Source organism: Phoca vitulina, unplaced genomic scaffold (assembly GCF_004348235.1).
Source record: "Phoca vitulina isolate PV1807 unplaced genomic scaffold, GSC_HSeal_1.0 scaffold28, whole genome shotgun sequence".
Classification (NCBI taxonomy): domain Eukaryota; kingdom Metazoa; phylum Chordata; class Mammalia; order Carnivora; family Phocidae; genus Phoca; species Phoca vitulina.
Window position 1 is genome coordinate 689403 of NW_022589731.1, and position 19211 is coordinate 708613.

The 19211-nt window shown below is 49.4% G+C and overlaps 1 protein-coding gene across 4 annotated transcripts; it reads left to right on the forward strand.

The window, feature by feature from the left end:
* Positions 1–6: 6 nt before the first annotated feature.
* DPCD (deleted in primary ciliary dyskinesia homolog (mouse)) lies at positions 7–18879 on the forward strand. 4 transcript variants are annotated; one of them, XM_032422958.1, is made up of 7 exons: positions 7–131; positions 5416–5496; positions 10368–10492; positions 10866–10999; positions 15262–15351; positions 17321–17423; positions 17818–18879. In XM_032422958.1, the coding sequence occupies exons 1-7, from the start codon at positions 68–70 to the stop codon at positions 17920–17922; spliced, it is 702 nt and encodes a 233-aa protein (XP_032278849.1). In that variant the 5' UTR covers positions 7–67; the 3' UTR covers positions 17923–18879. The 4 variants fall into 4 exon arrangements, with proteins under 4 accessions (XP_032278849.1, XP_032278851.1, XP_032278852.1 ...); XM_032422960.1 differs by lacking the exon at positions 5416–5496; XM_032422961.1 differs by lacking the exon at positions 15262–15351 and having other exon boundaries at positions 17818–18129.
* The last annotated feature ends 332 nt before the right edge of the window (positions 18880–19211 follow it).

The window sequence follows — 19211 nt, forward strand, 5'->3', positions numbered from 1 at the left end:
CCGGAAGTGACCGTAGGCGGAATGGTTGCCATGGTAGCGGCCGGTCGCACGGCTGGGCAGAGGGAAGATGGCGGTAACCGGCTGGTTGGAGAGTCTGCGGACCGCCGAGAAGACGGCGCTGCTGCAGGACGGTAACTCGAGGCCCCCACGAGCTCCCTAGTCCTTTCCCCCAGGGTGCAGCCCTCCGCGTTGGCGCCTCCGCGAAGGGCCTCCGAGCCTGGGACGGCCAAGCTGGAAGGGCCGCGGCTGCCAGACTAGGCCCAGTCCTGTATGGCAGATGAGGAAACTGAGGCCCGGAGAGATGACGTGACTGGAACACGCGTCTCTGGATACCTCCTAGTTTCCTCTACACCACTTCGCCCCGCTCTGAGTTCTGTTACTAATAAATATTAACTCCTTTCATATTCGTTATGTCATTTGCTCCCGACAGCTGTCCCAAGAGGCTGTTAATTTGCCACCCCATTTTACAGAAGAGGAAACAAATGAAAGAGGGTTTTAGACCAGCGCTAGCCCCTCGTCCAGTCAGTAGGGTTCTGTTGCTGAACGCAGCCTGGCGTCATGAAGAGGCGGGAGACCTGGGCTCTAGTTACTACTCTGCCATTAAGTCATAGTTAGCCTCTTTACTTGCTTGGGCCTTATTTTCCTCATCTGTAAAATGAGCTGGAGGGGCTACCTCTGATGTCCTTTCCAGCTGTAATGTTTGTAAGTGAACTTCTAAATGTTCCCTGGGGTCTGTAGGGAAAACAGCAAGGGTCCCAGCACTGTGCCTGGAAAAGGTGGGCATAGGGTCCTGATTTTGTCTCACCCTAGGATTGACGGATGTAGGACCCCCAGTGCTGCAGGGGTCCTTTCCTTGCCCCGCCCCCCCCCCCCCCCCCCGGCAGCCAGATGAATTAGGTCTAAATTTCTGTAGCTTGTAGACCAGTTGGAGGCGCACATCCACAGGCAGAGGCCAATCAGGGAAGCACGGAAATTAAAATCACCTCATTTGTTCATTCGTTCACGCAGCATTTAAGGAGGCTTTTACTATGTGCTAGGCTGTGTACTAGAGCAGAGAGGGGGGAGAAAAAGATATGTAAATGAATAAGAGTGTGTGTTAAGTAGAGGTTGGAATCTTCTATAAAGTGTATGAGGGCACGAAGGTGGGAATGTTCGTCCCTTTGAAAGAAGATCTGACAGAAAAGGTGATGTTTATGGGTCCTAAAGAATTAATACGGTTTGCTAAGTGTGGAAGAGGGAATGACCCACATGTAAAGAGAGGTATGGATTTGTGGAAGTATATGGCTGATTACTAGGGGAATAACAACATATAGTGAGGCTTAAGTGTTCCCCCGTTCAAACAGCCCCCCACACTGTGTCAGGTACTAGGTGCTAGGATGCAAGGGTGAATAAAAGTTCTCTTTTCTCAAGGAGCAGTGAGGAGAAATGGTGGGAAATGAAGAGGGATTTTGGATAAATTGGGGTATGCTGTGATCTCCTTTGCCAAGCTAAAGATTTTGGACATTTTCTCATAGGACTGTGGTTTCTGGTTTTATTGTAAAAAATAGATAACCTAGGGGCGCCTGGGTGGCTCAGTCGTTAAGCGTCTGCCTTCGGCTCAGGTCGTGATCCCAGGGTCCTGGGATCGAGCCCCACATCGGGCTCCCTGCACCGCGGGGAAGCCTGCTTCTCCCTCTCCTACTCCTACCCTGCTTGTGTTCCCTCTCTCACTATGTCTCTCTCTGTCAAATAAATAAATAAAATCTAAAAAAAAAAAAAATAGATAACCTAGAATTTAGCATTCTTTTTTTTAAAGATTTTATTTATTTATGTGAGAGAGAGAGCATGAGAGGGGGAGGGTCAGAGGGAGAAGCAGACTCCCCGCCGAGCAGGGAGCCCAATGTGGGACTCGATCCTGGGACCCCAAGGATCATGACCTGAGCCAAAGGCAGTCGTCGCCCAACCAACTGAGCCACCCAGGCGCCCCTAGAATTCACCATTCTAACCATGTTTAAGGATGCCGTTCTGTGGCATGAAGTATATTCACATTGTTGTGCAGCCATCACCACCATCCATCTCCAGCAACTTCTTCATCTTCTTCAGCTGAAACTCTGTACCTGTTAAACACTAACTCCCCCATTCTCAGCCTCTGGCAACTACAATTCTACTTTCTGTCTTTATGAATTTGATTGCGGCAGGAATATAATCACCTAAGTGGAGTCATACAATATTTGTCCTTTAGTGACTGGCTTATTTCACTTACCATCCACTTACTTCACTTCAGTGTCCATCTGTGTTGTATGTACCAAGGCTAAATAGTGTTCCCCTGTTTGTACGTGTACACCACATTGTGTTTATCCATTCGTCTGTTGATGGACACTCGGGGTGCTTCCATTTGTTTAGCTATTGTGAATAATCCTGCTGTGAACATGGGGGTACAAATATTCAAGTCCCTGCTTTCACTTCCTTTGGTCACAGGATGGTATCTAAACAAATATTTCATCATCTAGGATTTTGTTAGGTTTTTTTGTTAGTAGCATCACAAAACAATGTTGGTCTTTTTTCCCCAAACCAAATAATAATAATAATAATGTTAAGTGTATGGATACGTCTTGTCAAACCTCTCCTATAGATTTACCCTCCTGATGGATGTGTGGCTGTGAGGAGGATGTTACCTCCCTCCCACGAAAAAGCACTGCTATTGGTAATAAGAACCCAATACTCCAAATTTTTTCCAGAAAGAATTTATGCTCATTATGGAAATATGAAAAATAAGTAAAATCACCCATCAACTACCATCTAGAGATAATCATAATTTACTTTAAAAAAAAATATTTTCTTTATTAGAGCACAAACAGGGGGTATGGCAGAGGGAGCGGGAGAAGCTCCCTAAATAAAAATCTTAAAAAAAAAAATGGGGCGCCTGGGTGGCTCAGTCGTTTAGCGTCTGCCTTCGGCTCAGGTCATGGTCCCGGGGTCCTGGGATTGAGCCCCGCATCGGGCTCCCTGCTCTGAGGGAAGCCTGCTTCTCCCTCTCCCACTCCCCGCTTGTGTTCCCTCTCTCGCTGTGTCTCTTTCTGTCAAATAAATAAATAAAATCTTTAAAAAAAAAAAAGATTTTTATTTAGTATTTTAGAGAGAGAAAGAACGAAGGGAGGGAGGGGCAGAGGGAGAGAATCTCCAGCAGACTCCCTGCAGAGCCCAGCGCAGCGCTCCATCCCACAACCCCACAACCCCGAGATCATGACCTGAGCCGGAAACAAGAATTGGATGCTCAACTGACTAAGCCACCCAGGCACCCCCGTAATTTATATTTTCATGCATAAACTTCCATATTTCTTCCATGCATGTACACTCATACATGTATTTTTTTTTTTACCAAAGTATACTAATAAAATTGTTTATTATTGGGGCGCCTGGGTGGCTCAGTCGTTAAGCATCTGCCTTTGGCTCAGGTCATGATCCCAGGGTCCTGGGATCGAGCCCCGCATCGGGCTCCCTGCTCAGCGGGAAGCCTGCTTCTCCCTCTCCCACTCCCCCTGCTTGTGTTCCCTCTCTCACTGTCTCTCCCTCTAATAAATAAATAAAATCTTTAAAAAAAAAATTGTTTATTATCCACATATATACATTTACATATATACCTATAGAGTAAATATGTATTAGAATAAAGTACAGATAATTATTATATAATCTTCGGGTAAGGGAAGATATTCTGAGCACAACTCCTGGGTAGTAACCACAAAGGAAAAAGTAGTTGACTATATAAAAATTAAATGGTTAATATCATAAAGGTCAATCAGATTAGTAAGAAAAAGATGAATACCCAAATAAAATATGCTAAGGTCTAAACAGGTAATAATTCACTAGAAACATGACCAATAAACCTTTGGAACAGTGTTCAACCTTACAAATATTTAAAGCTATAGACATTATCCTAGTATGGTTATTAGAGCATGGAATTTGGCCTCAAATGAGCTTAAGTCTGGGTTTGTCCTTTCATAGCTTTATGAGTTTGGACAAGTTACCTGAACTTTAAGCCTCAGTTTCCCTCATTTGTAAAATACGAGTAATGGGGGCAGATAGGATTATTTTGAGAATTAAGTTCAATAAAACACATAAAATGCCTGGCCAGTAGTAAGCACTGCATCCTGCCTGGACTCAAGATGGACTCCAGGGGGAGAAGAGGGTCAGGCCAGAAACCTTCAGCTACTCACAGGCAGCACCTTTTATCCCACTCCTGACAGGAAAACCCCTTCCAGCTCTATTAGCCATCCAAATGATTTAGGGTGCTGAGAAGCCCTGCAAATTTGGAGATGAGTTTCCCCAGAATACAAATTAGGAATGACTCAAGGGAACTGTGTCCAGGGGAGTGAATTAAATGGGAAAAAGTCTTGGTAGATCAGATACAGTTGCAAATTTTAGGTAGTGACTCCTTTAGCTGCTCCTTGGAGCTCTTATTTATCAAGTGTAGGTTGGGTACCTGTCCCTGTTATTAGGGTCACTGAGGAGCCTATCTATGTCAACTCACCCATTTGTAAAAATAGGGGAAATTACGTAGTCACTTTAAAGAAAAATACTTATGATTATAATATATAGGTGGAAGAGTTGGGCTAGGAAACTCCCCTGGATTCTTGCATTCTTTCAATGAAAGTTGAATCAGTGTTCATTCTTCAATTAATACTTAGTTGAGCTAACATATGCCAGGTACTATGCTTGGTGTTAGGGAAACCATAGGCAAGCAGGATAAAACCCCTCCTATCTAATAGAGACAGGCGATAATCAAAGAATCACAAATGTAAACCGTAACAGGGGTAAGTGCCATGAAGAAAACATAAGAGGACTAACATGTGGCTGTGTGCTAGGAATGGCCTAGAGACGTGCAGAAGGCACAGCAATGGTGTGGCTAGATGGAGTGCTTGGTCAGGAAACCCAGTTCAATATCCTGAGCACATAGGCTTGGTTTTAGGAACTGGGGAGACAACGATAAATACGGCACTGTTCCTGGAGAGGGGATGCTCTTTAAAAAAAGTACCATACTATATGATAAATGCTCCACTATGGATATGAATAAAGCACTAGGGAGGCCCAAACAAATAAGGAAGTGATGAATTTTGCCAGGGTGGCTAAAGACTTCCCAGTGGAGTGACATTTGAGCTGGGTTTTGAAGGGCAAGGAGTTCAACAGATGAGAAGAATTATGGAGCTTTGCTGGTAGAGGGAACAGCAGAGCAAAGACACATTCAGAGAAAGCTGCAGAAAGGAAAGGCGTCCCGGGACTTGTCTTAAAGTAGCGGTGGGCAATGATTGGTAAGGAGTTCATGGGAGGGTTTCTCATGCCCAAGCCCAAGGCTGTTGGTATTTCCCAGGTAGATCCCTTGATGTGCAAGGCGCAAGGTAAGAAGAGGCGTGAAGGTAAGGCACTCTGCTTTGTGCGTAGGGAGAAGGAAGGTGCACTATTTGTTCCCAGATGGAAAGGAAATGGCCGAAGAATATGATGAGAAGACAGGCAAACTACTTGGTAAGTGACGGGGGCTTCCACTGGCCCATAGGAACACTTGGGGTGTCCTAAAGCACGGGTAAGCAGTTCTAGCCTGAGGCTTGCGGGAGGAACTGAGCACCAAAGGTGGAAGCCAGGGGAGACTGAGGCCCTCAAGGCAAGATTGTTCCTGAGAATAATGTGAGGTCAGGGCTGGCCACCAGGGGTGGAGTGGGCGTCCGCTTGAGGGGTAAACTCTGCCAGACCCCTAGATCAGTGAGAGTGTGAGAAAGTCTTCTGTAGGGAAACTGCTGGGATAGAACTATAGAGAGAGGGGCGCCTGGGGGCTCAGTCGTTAAGCATCTGCCTTCGGCTCAGGTCATGATCCCGGGGTCCTGGGATCGAGCCCCGCGTCAGGCTCTCTGCTCCTCGGGAAGCCTGCTTCTCCCTCTCCCTGCTCCCCCTGCTTGTGTTCCCTCTCTCGCTGTGTCTCTGTCAAATAAATAAAATCTTAAAAAAAAAAACAAAAAAAAACTGTAGAGTGAAGGCAGAATTGGAAGTGGGCCTCTACTCCAGGCTGAGTGGGTAGAGGTGAGGACAGGCTTTAACTGCAGTTGTTTTGCTTGTTTGTTTGTTTGTTTTCTGAAGCCGCAGCCGCAGCAGGTACTGGTCCAGGCTCAGAGGCTGCGCTGTTAAATCTGACCCTGGCCTTGGAAAATGTCTGAATCAGAGGGGTCCTGAGTAGAAATGGGGATTTTGCAACATTGTTGTTTTCATTCCTGCAGCTCTTTTCCTCTAAGACTAGTCTCATGAATAGGGGCTCCAGCTCAGATTTCTGGGAATGACTTGATTTGTCCATCCTGTGCCCAGGTATGCACATCAGCATTAACGGACTTCCCAGAGCTAGGTGGCTGCTGATTTGACCCAGGGCCTGGGGCTCTCAGCAGTGGGAGTTGGTCTCTTTATTAAGTTCCACCTGAAATGCTAAATCCAATGGTGGAATCATGGCTTGGGTTATTTTCTTGTCATTATTCTTGACTTTAATTTCTTCGTGGGCCTGATCGACAGGTAGTATTGGCAAGGGAATTTCTTTTTCCCTTTTTCTGACAGCTCATAAGTGTCTAGAACCAACAACACGGATTACACTGGTTTGCATTTTCTTAGTCTCCAGTCTTAAAATGTGTGTCCTGCGCATGTTCAGTCGCAGAGTGAAGTGTTGATCCCTCCTTATTATGAGCTGCTTGGGTTCCAGTCCCAATTGGTTTAGTCTGGTGCTATTAAAAATCTTGATGTGTTTAGCATATGACACTGATTTGGTGGAAACCAATACAGTAGTAATATCCTCACAATGCATTGTAATTTATAGCGCTCCCAGGGGGTGACAGCCTTGGAATGCCTAACAGGGGCGAGCTTATAAAAGCAGAGGTCACGTGGGCTAAGCACCACCATTGCCAGGCCAGTTCCTTCCCGCAGCCCCCAGCACCACCTCTCTCCTCCACTCAGAGCAAATAACCCACCTAGAGCTGCTGTGGCCATAAAAACAAGCAAACAGATAACCCCCAGCCTCTTCATTGTGCTTGGATATGAAATTAAAATGAAAAACAAGTTTCGGTACCTTCCTCTGTAGCGTCCCACATTAACCTGTCACTTCTCTTGGCAGGTGGGGAATAGACAAGGGCCTACAAACTCCTTTTTTTCTTAAAAGCAGAAATGGAGATTGATAGAACACTGGCTAAAGTTTACCTAATAATGATATTAATACCGTAAGTTTTATTAGGCACTGTGCTAAGTGCTTTATATGAGTTATCTCACTGAATCATCCTCATTACAGCCTGATGAGGTATGCACTGTTGTCCCCTTTTACAGTCAGAAAAAAATGGAAGCTCTAAGAGGTTAATTAAGCACCTTGCTCAGAATTCCATAGCTGGTTAGCTTCTGAGTTAGGATTTAAGTCTGAGTCTGCCTGGTTAAGAGCCCATGCTATAATGCACAACATACTATTGGGAGTTGAGAATATTTAATCCTGCTCTCTTTTCTTCTTATTAAATTTTGTTCCCCCCAGAATGACTGAGAAGGGGCTGGTGGGAGCAGGACAGAGATGGGCAGACAGGAACACCCCACTCAAACCACTGGACCCTTTGAACAGCTGGTCCTTCTCTTACCCATCTCCACCCACTCCACCCTACCCCCACCAGCTGCCCTTGCAAAATTATTAATTTTTAAGTATAAACAATCTCAGGGCCTGAACTAACTTGAGCTCGAGCACTCTCTGAAGTAAAATACGGACAGGGTTGTGATGGCCACAGATGGGAATCGTTCCCATTTTTCCAGCTAACTATACAAATTTGATAATTGGCTCAACTGGTTTTCTGTTAGAGAAACCCAGAAAGTAATTTGCCAGTGGTGCATCTGTGTAGCATGGAGTTCTTCCAGTCAGTGTTAATAAGCATAGTGGTGTCATATTTTTTTTCAACAGTCTCAATGCTATTCGTTCCCACCCCGCACAATGAGTGCTGTATGTAGTCATAGGGGTAAAACCTGAAGGGCCCTGTAACAATGATCGGAACATCAAACCAGCCCCAGAAGGACACAGCATGTCGGGGGGGGGGGGGGGGGGCCCAGAGGCTGAAGGGCAGGCCATCCCCCATTGTTACATTCGGATTACCTTGGATTACCGGCTTAATCTGCTTTGGTATTTGACCGCCAGCCTAACCACCCCAGGCTGCATTTGGAGGATATTGAGCACTTTCATCCCCAAGCACTTCACCGGCTTTATAAATGACCCACTCGATTCCCTTCCGCCTCCTCAGGGATGGGACGCGGCAGCTGTTTAATAGCCACAGAGCAATGTTGCAGTGTTTTAGGGCAGAAAAGAAGAATCCTGCATCCAGTTTAAGCTGCAGGGAGTATTTAGGAAAGGGGAATGTAATTATCCACATTGGAAGCAGGCCACGGCTTGGAGCTTTGGGGAAAGAGCCTGTAGGACCTCCACTTTCCAGCCCACCTGAAAGATGGGGCTTCCTTTCAGCAGTCAAGGACATCAGCCTGCTTCCTGCTGACTCAGGAAGAAGCCCCCAGGCACTGTCTCCTTCACATACTCCCCATCAGACCCCTTAGGGTCATTGAGAGGCTCCTTTCCAAGGACTGGCCCTGGCTCAGCCGGGAGGATACGACAGCGTCCCAGGGAGCTACCCTCCACACACCAGTTTGGGTTTAACATATAATCAAATCAGAGTGACAGCAGGTGGAAACAGCCCTCTGTTGCTGCAGGAACTGTCCTTGAGTTAGGAACAAAGACAGGACAAGAAAGACAAGACAAAGTGAGTATTTGCATGTGTGCATTCATGCCCATATACATGGGGAAAATAACAAGGACTTCACCAAAGCCATTTATTGGATCTTATAATGGAATGAGTAGGGAGACTTTCTTCTACATTCTAGCAAAGAATTTAATCCCAAGGTGTTTTTTTTTTTAAAAAAAAAAAAGGGTGGTGAAAGAGCCAGAAGGCTGGCCTCCAGTTAAGCGAGGTATTACACGAATAGATTTGGATATACTCCCGGTCACAGTCCATTCACTTAAGAGAGTAGAAGTATTTGTGAAAAAAAAGTTGCCTGTAAAGCATATTTCCAAGTTTTTACTCTTCCTTATTAATTTTCATTATAAACTTGGAAATGTGTTTCTAGGGAGAATTTTTGGCCCTAAGACATAATAAAATCACACTGCAGAATGCAGCAGACCTTATAAAAGCACATATTCAAGGGAAAATTCTAATTTTACAGCACACTTTTGTGTTCAGCTTGCGTGCCTTATTTGGAGCAGGGAGGGCGTTTGGGTTTGGCACAGCGGCTCCAAAGGTCTCGGAGAAACCCATCCTGAGACTCCGACTCCAGGTCTCACCCCCCAGCCCAGAGAGAGGAGTGGCCGGGAGCAGCTGCGGCACACCAGGCACTTTCTGACCTTGTAGCTGCTTACAACGGCTTCAGGAAGGCTGCTGGCCTTTGGTGGCACTTAGGCTGCCCTCCTAGAGGACGCAGATGCTGCAGGAAGAGAGAGAAGCCCTGGGGTTACAGCTGGGGGTGGGGGGCAGGGAAGGATCTCCTGCTGTGATGGCTGCGCCCAGAGGACATGGATGACTGGGGTTCCCAGAATCCTGGCAGCGGTCCTCAGATAATGTCCACTGAACTAGTTTTGTCACTTACAATTGCCATACCGTATGCACCTTACTTGGGGGAAAAAAAAAAACTTCTGTAAACATTTGGGTTGTAAACCAAGGTAAAATAGAGACAATTGTTTGCATTTTAAAAGAATGATCCTACTCTACAAAAATACTCACATGAGATCTTCTATAAATAATGCATTTAAGATCTGGTATGTGCCTAACATTTTGTTTAAATACAATTCTGGGGCTGTTCTAAGCCAGGTATACCTAAAATGAGTGAATTTCTGTATTTGGACTTTACAAATCATGAGACAAATCTGCCTGTCAGCTTTCATCTTCTTATTTTTCCTTTACACATTTGTAGACGGAAAAAATGCATCTCAGTTCATACCTGTTGGGATCCAAATGTTTCCCGTTACCAGTAGCTCCCCTTTTCCTAACCAGCACATCTCTCCCTTGCTTGATATCACACCTGGAGGATTCTTAACTCCACTCGATTCCTTTCAGAGCTTTGTTCAATCCCTTTGGTTTGGGTACCCGTGATACGTACGGGCTTTCCAGGTTATCCAGTATCGGAATGCTCTGCTGGGCTTTGGGCTTTGGGCAGCTGGGAGGTCCTGCTCACATGGACAGAGCTGGTGTAAAGGCCATGCCCCGCCCATTTCTCTCCCCGTCCCGTCATCTAATGTGATTCAGCAGGAAGAGCAGAGTCCCTTCCTTCCCAGTAATCCCGTTGCTTCCTTCTCTCCCCAGTGAGAAAGTGGCGAGTGAAAAGTGCCTTGGGAGCCTTGGGCCAATGGCAGATTGAGGTGGGAGAGCCAGCACTCCCAGGAGCAGGGAGCCTGGGGTCTGAATTCATCAAGGAAGACAATGCCAATGTATGTCTATCTGTTAGGTGTCGGGGAGGGGGTGGTGGGAGTGGGCCTGGAGGGCAGACACCATGTCTTATTCACCACCTTGTCTCCCATGTGCCCACCTGGGCACAGAGTTCTGGAAGTGTTTGCCTGAATGAATACCTATACTTGGGTATGGTCATCCTTGAATGAATGAATGAATGAATGCTTGGCTTGGTCATCCCAGGACAAGGGCTCCAGGCCTGGAATGTCACAGCAACAGCATTGTCAGGGGGGGAGCTGTGGGAAGAGCTGAGGGTCTCCTGTTGTGGGCCCCGGGTAGAGCTTTGCAGAGCAGGAAGCCATCCCTTGCTGGCCCTCACCAAGAGCGGTCCTAAGTTGCATTTGCCTTCTGCAGCCCATCTTCATGCGCAAGGACACCAAGATGAGCTTCCAGTGGCGGATTCGAAACCTCCCCTACCCTAAGGACGTCTACAGTGTCTGTGTGGACCAGAAGGAGCGCTGCATCGTTGTCCGAACAACCAACAAAAAGTAAGTGGCATGATGGGCACCTGCCGGCCTGTGGGAGGGCTTCCTCTCCGCGGGACCAGCTTGAATAATGTAATCAGCTCCCTCAGGGCGGGAAATTGGAACAAGGAATGTCTGTTCCGGTAACTGGCACATACTGGGGTTCAACAAATATTTGTTGAATGAGGGGATGAGGAATCACCTGGCCATTAACTTGTGATCGTAGGTGGTTCTGCTGTAAGATTATTACCTTGACCCCCTGGCTGGATCCAGTCCGTGATGAACTTGGCCTGGTGACATCACTGTCGGGGCTGTCAGGGAGCCATGGCCTAGAGGGCACACCCAGCTGAGTTGGCAGTTAGAGGACTTAAAGTACTGGTCTGGGGTTAGCCAACCTTATCCCGCCCGGGGCTGACGGGCAGTAGGCAGGTACTTTGGCCTCCTGGAAGTCTCTTGTGTTCTGTTTCAGAAGGGGCACCTAACTTCCCTTTATTTCTCTCCTACTGTTCTGCTGGGGGCAGGCAAGGGGAGAGGGAACAGAAGGTAGCCAAGGAGGAGATGTGGTCCAGGCAGGGCTATTTCTGGGCTGACCATCTTGGAAATGCATTTAGATTTCCAGAGCTCTGACTGATCACAGGAGAACCGTGTTAATGAGCTGGTCTTGACCTGGGCCAGAGGGATTGCAGTATAGGACCAACTCCCATGAAATACAGTTGAGGTATTAAAATGGAAGGTTTTATGAGTGACTGGTCCACACACTGGAGCCACCCAACATGCCTTGTGGGTGCTGAGCTTGGGCCAGAGGTGCCGCCATCCATCCGTTTACGTGCAGTCAGGAGGACCCAGCTCCTTGTCCGGCTCCTTGGGGGGTGTGGTGCCGCCTCCCCTCCCAGCTCCCTCAGGTCCGCGAGGCCCACAGGAAAGCAGCACAGCTCCCAGGCTCCCCCGGCGCAGCCTTGGGTTCTGCCCTCTGCTTATGACCCCCATGCCCTCTCACTTTGGCAGGGTTAAGGGGATGGGGAAGGGGTGGAGATGAATGAATTAATTTCAAGATTATTGCTCTTCATGTAGCCAGCAGCCCCTGCAGTGGGCCTTGTCTATAAAGTCATAATAATAAGGGTTTGCGTTTATAAAGCACTTTGAAGCCCTCAGATAAAAGGCAGTTTATTCCTGTTATTGTTCTCATCATTAATGGGAGTCAGCGCCTAAAGTGGAATTTAGCAATTTCAGACAACAGAGAAATTGCCTTTAGGAAAACAAACTCTGTGCTTCAGCAAGCATTCCCTGGCGTAAGAGGCCCTGGGTCCAAACTGGGAACAAAAGTGCTTCTGATAGCACTTGAATCTGCAGCCTAGCAGTTTGTAGAGCTGGCTGCTGCCTCCCTTTTGTCCCCCAGAGGTCACTGTCGAATACAGATATCAGGCAGAAATGTGATTACTGGGGAGTGAGAGAAGAGAGGCCAGCTAGCTCACCAAAAAATTCATCTGCGGGCAGATCCTCTGGGTCCCATCTGCTGCACATACCCAGCTGTAGGCGGCGCTGTTGGCCACGAGCAACATGGCTAGAAGCCCAGTCCTGCGCTCAAGGCAGCTGGAGACATTTTTGAACTGATGGGTGAGGCCAGGTGGGATGGGAGTAATGCCGCTAGACGGGACAGGGCCGGGCTGGATCCCCACAGAGGGGAGAGGAGTATGGGAGTGCCCACTTCGGAGCCCGCACTGAGCCTCTGGTCCAGTGGCCCTGCCTGGCTCAGCCCAGCCTTCCTCGGGTCCCTCTGTCCAGAGGTAGGAGAAAAAGGCCACTAAACCTTTAACCGGCTCTTTCTTGAGCCTAGTGGCATTTTCATCTCCTACCAGGGGCAGTAATGTGTCTTACACCTTTACTACCACTAATTAAACAACTCAGTGGTTATTCTTTTGAGCAGGATACTGTTTTTTTCAGGGTACGTTAAAAATCTGTTTTCTGGGGCGCCTGGGTGGCTCAGTCATTAGCGTCTGCCTTCGGCTCAGGTCATGATCCCAGGGTCCTGGGATCGAGCCCCGCATCGGGCTCTCTGCTCAGCGGGGAGTCTGCTTCTCCCTCTCCCACTCCCCCTGCTTGTGTTCCCTCTCTCGCTGTCTCTGTCAAATAAATAAATAACATCTTTTAAAAAAAAAATCTGTTTTCTGATCGTCACACCATCCAGTGTTGGGCAGGGTATATATTTTCATTCTTGTGTTATATCGTAATGATTATATAAATGTGTCTGTAAAGGCAGTGTGATGAGCTGACTTGCGAAGGGAAAGTTAGCGACGGTCTCGCTGCCCGGACATGTGCAGCACCCACACCGTGGCAGCTCTCTCTGATTTGCCTTCTTCCATTACCTGCTAGTTCTGTGCCTGCCTGAGTTCTAATATTCTGGAATGTGGTTACTAGTAAAAGCCAACGTTCCTTGTCCATACCTGCCTTGTCCCTGAAGGACTGGGTTGGTCACTTTTCTGGAAAGGATCGATTCCAATGTATCATGTCCTTGGCCTCATGTATTAGTGAGGGGATGAATCAGGGAAGAAAGTGCTTTTCCAGGATCCCAGTGTGGTACTGCCTGTTCCTGATAAGAGTGTGCAGAAAGAAGATTCTTAGCCTCAGACTAGAAGCTGGCAGCCAGTAAGTGGAATGGACAAGGAAGGGCACTGGAGTGGGAAGGGGTTGGCTTAAATCTGGCCTCTGCCACGTACTAACTGTAGTATTTTGGGCAAGGCTTCCTCACACAGGAGAATACTCATACCCACCTCACAGACTGTTTGGGTAATTTGATGAAATCATATGTTTACAAACGTCCGGGACAATGGCCGGCCTGAAGCATGTCTTTAGCAATTCTTTGGAAATTAGAACTTGGCTGATTTGACACTGGTAACATTAACACTGGGAGGTGTTAATAGGCATCACTAGAAAAAAAGGATTCCGTGGTCAAATAAATTTAGGGAACCGGATTAAACAAGTTTCTCTTTCGTAGGACGTATGGCGGTCTTAGTATGTGAATGTGCATGGTGAGTCCAGGAAGGGCTGCTGTAGGCAGGGATGACCGGCTTGCCTGGAGCTGTGGTGTTTAAGAAAGAAGGAAGGTTTGCCTACTGCTTTTCTAAGGGTGGGACTGGCTAGAGGCTTGTCAGGCCCAGTCTTGCCAAACCCGTGTGTGGGTGTGCAGGGCGCCCTGGAGCTGTGTGGGGCGCGGCCCGTGTAACTCTCCACGGCGGCCCTGCTTCTGCTTTTCAGCCTCTCCTCCGAGTCTGTCTCCAGAGGCCTGGCCTCTTGTGTCCTTTCTCAGTTCACTGCAAAGAATAGGTTGGGAAACAACTGGAAATTGGGAAGAGGATACAGCGGGAGAGCGGTGGGGTACTGTGGGTCATTTCTGAAGCAGCCCAAGTGAAGGAGCCATCCTTTCAGCACAGTTTGGGGGGAGGCACAGAGTTGGCCTCTTCTGGTCCCTTTGACAGTGACTTAAAGTTCATCTCGTTCATCTAGTTCGGTGACTAAAGTTCATTCAGCTCCTTTATTGGAGGAAGGCATCTGGAGGAAGAAACCGGGGCCCAGAAGTGAAGTGGCCTGCCCAGGGTCACAGGCCAGGACCAGAGTTGTCCTGAGAGCCTTTGCTTCCCCATGTCTTTCGAAAACTTCTGACCTTCAGAAAGGAAAGCCACTGTGTTAGAGTACCTGGAGGACCTGCAGGGTGGGTGGATCCTAAGGGAGATCCCCCCATATCTGCTCCGTCCTTGGACAGCAGGGAACCTAGACCAGGGGTCTGTTACTTGGAGGAGAGGGTATGGAGAGATGGAGGGTCAGGAGATTTGGGGAATTATTACTTGTAATAAGGGCTTCTCCACTGACCAGTTTTGTGACTCCAGCAAGATACCTATCTGTATCTCTGTTTTCTATTTTGTGAAAGAGGATAATAAAAGCAACCAGCCTGAGGGGGTTGTTTTGAGGATTCGATGTGTGTGGAGCAGTGCCTGGCCCCATTAAGCATTAACAAACGTCCCCTTTCATTGTGTGACTGAGGCTGAGAACAGTAGTAGGAGATGGGAACAGGGGAGTGTCACGTGTCTGCCAAAAGCCCAGGAACCGCTGCACTATGAGGGCCTAGCTTTCAGCAGAAACACAAGCTCTCCTCAGGCAGAGATAGGGCCTTCTTTCTTCTTCATCTTTAAATCCCCAGCTCACAGCTCAAGACCTAGGACACAGTTGATGCCTAAAGACATGTTTGCTGCCTCCTCAGGGTTGCCTGAGGCTGAGTGTTCTGTCTTTTCCAGAAGCACAGTGCGTCCCTCTCTAGTCCAGGTGCCAGTGAGAAAGTCAAGTGTGGTTCCTCGCAGGATGAACCCCAAGGCCAGGGGACGGAGGTGAGAAGGGGCTGGGCTGCACCCCTGAGGAGGGGAAGCAGATGTCCCAGATTCCCTTGAACACTGCCCATCAAAGTTGTGTAACCTCAGCCAGTAAACTAAATCCATTAGAACAGACTCAAGACAAAGCAGAGCATCCACTCACTCTGCCTCCATCCCCCTCGCCTCCTAGTGACAGGTGTGGGCGGAGGCCAAGCCCCCTGGGTTTCTCTTTTCAGTCCCAGTGTCCCAGCCGGCACCCCTCTGAGAGTACCCAGGCATGTCCCTGTCCCACGTGGAGCACAAGCCAGGCAGGCAGAAACGATGGCCCCATGCTCTGCACGGTGAGGCTCACGCAGGCCCCGCTGCGTCGGCTAGGCTGCGCGCGTGCCCGGGCTGCTTCTCTCCCAGTTCTGCTGCTTGTGTATATTTGCAGGGAAGATGTTAACACTTCCTAACAAGCCTTTGTGTTCATCTAATCTCTGCTGTTTAACCTTTGACTCCCCCCTATTATCAGTGTCTGCCACCTTTGCTGGCCAGCCCAAGGGCCCCAGGAAGAGCCCTCAGCCTGGCCAGCTAGGAGGAGGATGAGGCCGCATTCCACCCCGGTTTTGCAGGCAGATGGATCGCCTTTCCCTGGGGCAGAGCTTTGGGAAATAAAGCAAGCTTGTGGTGCCATTAGGATCCCCCAACCCCCACTCCTTTTGAACTGTCAGCCTTTAAGTAAACATTCTTCTCCTGCTGTGGGTCCCAGCACCTTGGCGGGGAGCGGAGAACCTGGGAGGAGAGGGGCCCTGAGCGCCTCCGCTGAACTCCCGGGGATTTGGATAGGAGAGCAGGGCAGAAGTGCTGCATTGATGTCAACTCTGAGTCCCCGGGGCAGCAGGGCTTTTGAAGTGGACCCGGAGTAGCTGTCACCACCAGGCCCAGGCCCCTCTGAAGTAGTCAAAGCCCCGTCCGCTCCAGGCCCCTCACTTGAGTTTGTGTGTACCTGCCCGCAGCGTTTCCCTTCCCAGCCCACAGCCCCACGGCGGCAGGGGGGATGCCAGGCCTGGGGAGCAGGTCTGCCGGCCACTGGCTGAGGCCCCGGGCTCCACTTGCACCAGGTTAGACGCCACACAGGCCTGCTGCTAGAGGAGGCGCTCTTGGTGACAAGCACCTGACCGGGGGCAAGGAGCTGGGTCCCGACTCCACGGACAGCTGGCCATGAAGCCAGGCGAGACCCGTTACCTCCCGCTTCGGTAAAGGTCAGATTTCCTGTAGAATGAAGTCCAGTTGTATACATCTGGGCTAGGTATTGCTCTCTGGGTTTTTTGGGTTTGTTTTTACTAAAAAGGATCATTAATCTCTGGACTGGCCCTTGCAGATGATAGGGACTGTGTGTGAAAATGGAGGGGGGATGTTTCAGGGCCAGCAAAGTAGTCCAGAGATCCAGCTTCTGAGATGAGTCATGTGGTTTGTCCTCCTAGATTTCTCTTTGTGGATGTACTTCCCTCTCTGGCCTACAAGAGGAGTCAGGCCCACAGGGCCTTGAAAGACCCCAAAAGAGGGAAAAAGTAGCTGGGGCCTTCAGAGAAAGTTGCATGTAAATGGCAACTCTTGGTCCCCAGCTTTGGGGAACAGCCCTAGCCAGATTTATTCTGTCCCTTGTTGGCACACATGTTCCCGTGTTCTTGGGGTTCAGCGGAGGCCTGCCCGAGCTATGTATTACAAGAGGCTTCTTCTGCATGTCTTTGGGAGCCTGAGCCTGAAGGAGTCACTCTAATCCCTGGTCTAATCAAGGAACCATGACAGGTCCTGCCCTTCCACTGCTGGCTTCGCCAGAACGCCTTTCATTCATACTGATGTTCTAACTGGCTTCCCTTCTTCCTCTTTGGCTCTGTGGAAAGTGTGGAAGAACAGTGTAGAAAGTTGGCACCAGAGGGCCTGCTGCCCAGTTGCTGGGGGTCACTTTGCTGGATGTGCCGACGACCTCTTGGTGTTCCCACAGGTACTACAAGAAGTTCTCCATTCCCGACCTAGACAGATACCAGCTACCTCTGGATGAGTCCTCGCTGAGTTTTGCTCATGCCAACTGCACCCTGATCATCTCTGTAAGATTTACCCAGACTTCTTGGCCACTGAATCAGGGAGACACTCGTCCTTTCCCTGCCCATTTCCCATCCCATAGGAGTCCCCGGTTCCAGCCCCAACACCTGGCCTGTGCTTGCTAGAGAACAGGCACCTCTCCTTCAGGGTGGGGGGGCTCAGCTGATCTTAGAAGTCACAGCTGGAAGAAGACAGAGGGTGACGTGGAGGGATGGAAATCACAGGCCTGGGATTTTGGTGGAAGGCTCCTATCCAGCCATGTGACCTTGAGCAAATCATTCAGCCTTGTAGGCATCAATTTCCTCATTTTCAAATAACGGGATCAGAGGAGGCCCGGAGTGTGTATGTAGGGAGGGGAGATGTGGCTGAATGATGTGCTCTTCCTGGTTCCATCCACAGTACCAGAAGCCAAAGGAGGTCCTGGCGGCTGAGTCAGAGCTTCAGAAGGAGCTAAAGAAAGTGAAGACGGCCCACAGCAGTGACGGGGACTGTAAGACCCAGTAGCGGAGCATCCCTGAGCCTGCCCTTCCGGCAGCATGGTGGGTGGGTGAGGCTCTTCTGGACTTTGTGGCTTGGGCCACCCCTTTCTGGTGCAGGGGTATGTCCTCTCTTCCATGAGCTGTCCAGGCTCTGTGAGAACTGGGCCTTGGGGTGCTCCTAGCCCCCATATCATGGTCTGATCTCCCAAGTAAAGTCATTCTGAGTCACTGTTGGGGGACTGCCCTTTTGTCCACCGCTCTATGCTGTCACCAGGGAGGGTGCTGGTGAGGACACTCCCTTCTCTCCTCTCCTCAGGGACCTTCAACATCAAGCCTTTCACATAAAGGGAAGCCCTGAGCCTAGCGCTGGGGGTGGGGGGGGCATCTTCCCCATCCTGTTTGCATAAATTCAGAGGGACACTAGGCTGGCAGAGACCCTGGGCTGTCTTCGCTTGCAGAAGGGCCCAGATGAGCTCCCCACAGTAAGGGGAGGTAAGGTAAAGAAGGTTTTGAAATACAGAAACCTTAGAAGCAGCCCAGGAGATTAAGACATTGTGGGTGTAAAGGCAGAAGGAGGGTTGTATCATTGCAAAGAGTGTGGGTGTGTCAGAGTAGGGTGAAGAAGGGTTACCGCAGATGGGGAGTAGCTTAGCTCCCCAACAGCGCAGAGCCCTTCCACAGTCCTCCACCCCACAGGTGACACCCACCCACCACCGGGGCAAAGGGGTGAGTGGTAATGACAGGTTTGGTCTTTGGGACACTGAGCCATGGGGCTGGTCTTACCCTTTCCCCAACATGCCCATCCTCATATTTGAAGATGTCGGTCCCCTCTTAGGGCCTCCCAGGACTCCCCAGCCAGAGAGGAACTGGATCTGTGAACAATCAAGCTTTATTTTTACAAAAATGAACATGGTAGCATGTCTTAGCAGCCGGCCTGAGACTGGGCTGGCTTAGGACTCATTCCTTTGTCCTTCCTCAGTTTCAAAGCAAGACCAGGCCACAGTGCCCCAGGAATGAGCCCCAAGAGCTTGGTCAAGGGTGGGGACTGAGGAGGTAGGGGCCACAGCAGAGGATTGGCAGCCTCACCCCTCCTTCCAAGGAAGGGGCAGAAAGGGACCAACTGGGATGGCTGGAGCCCCTCACCTCACTCTAAGCTATCGTGGCTCTAAGAAGGGGCGAGGTACAGGGCAGGCCTGTCCAGACCAGATCCTTGCTCTGGCCAACAGGGAAGCAAGGCCCGGCCAGGCTCAGCCATTCCCTCAAAGCAGCAGATCCCTTCTCTCCAATTAGTTCCTGGGGGGGGGTACCCCCAAA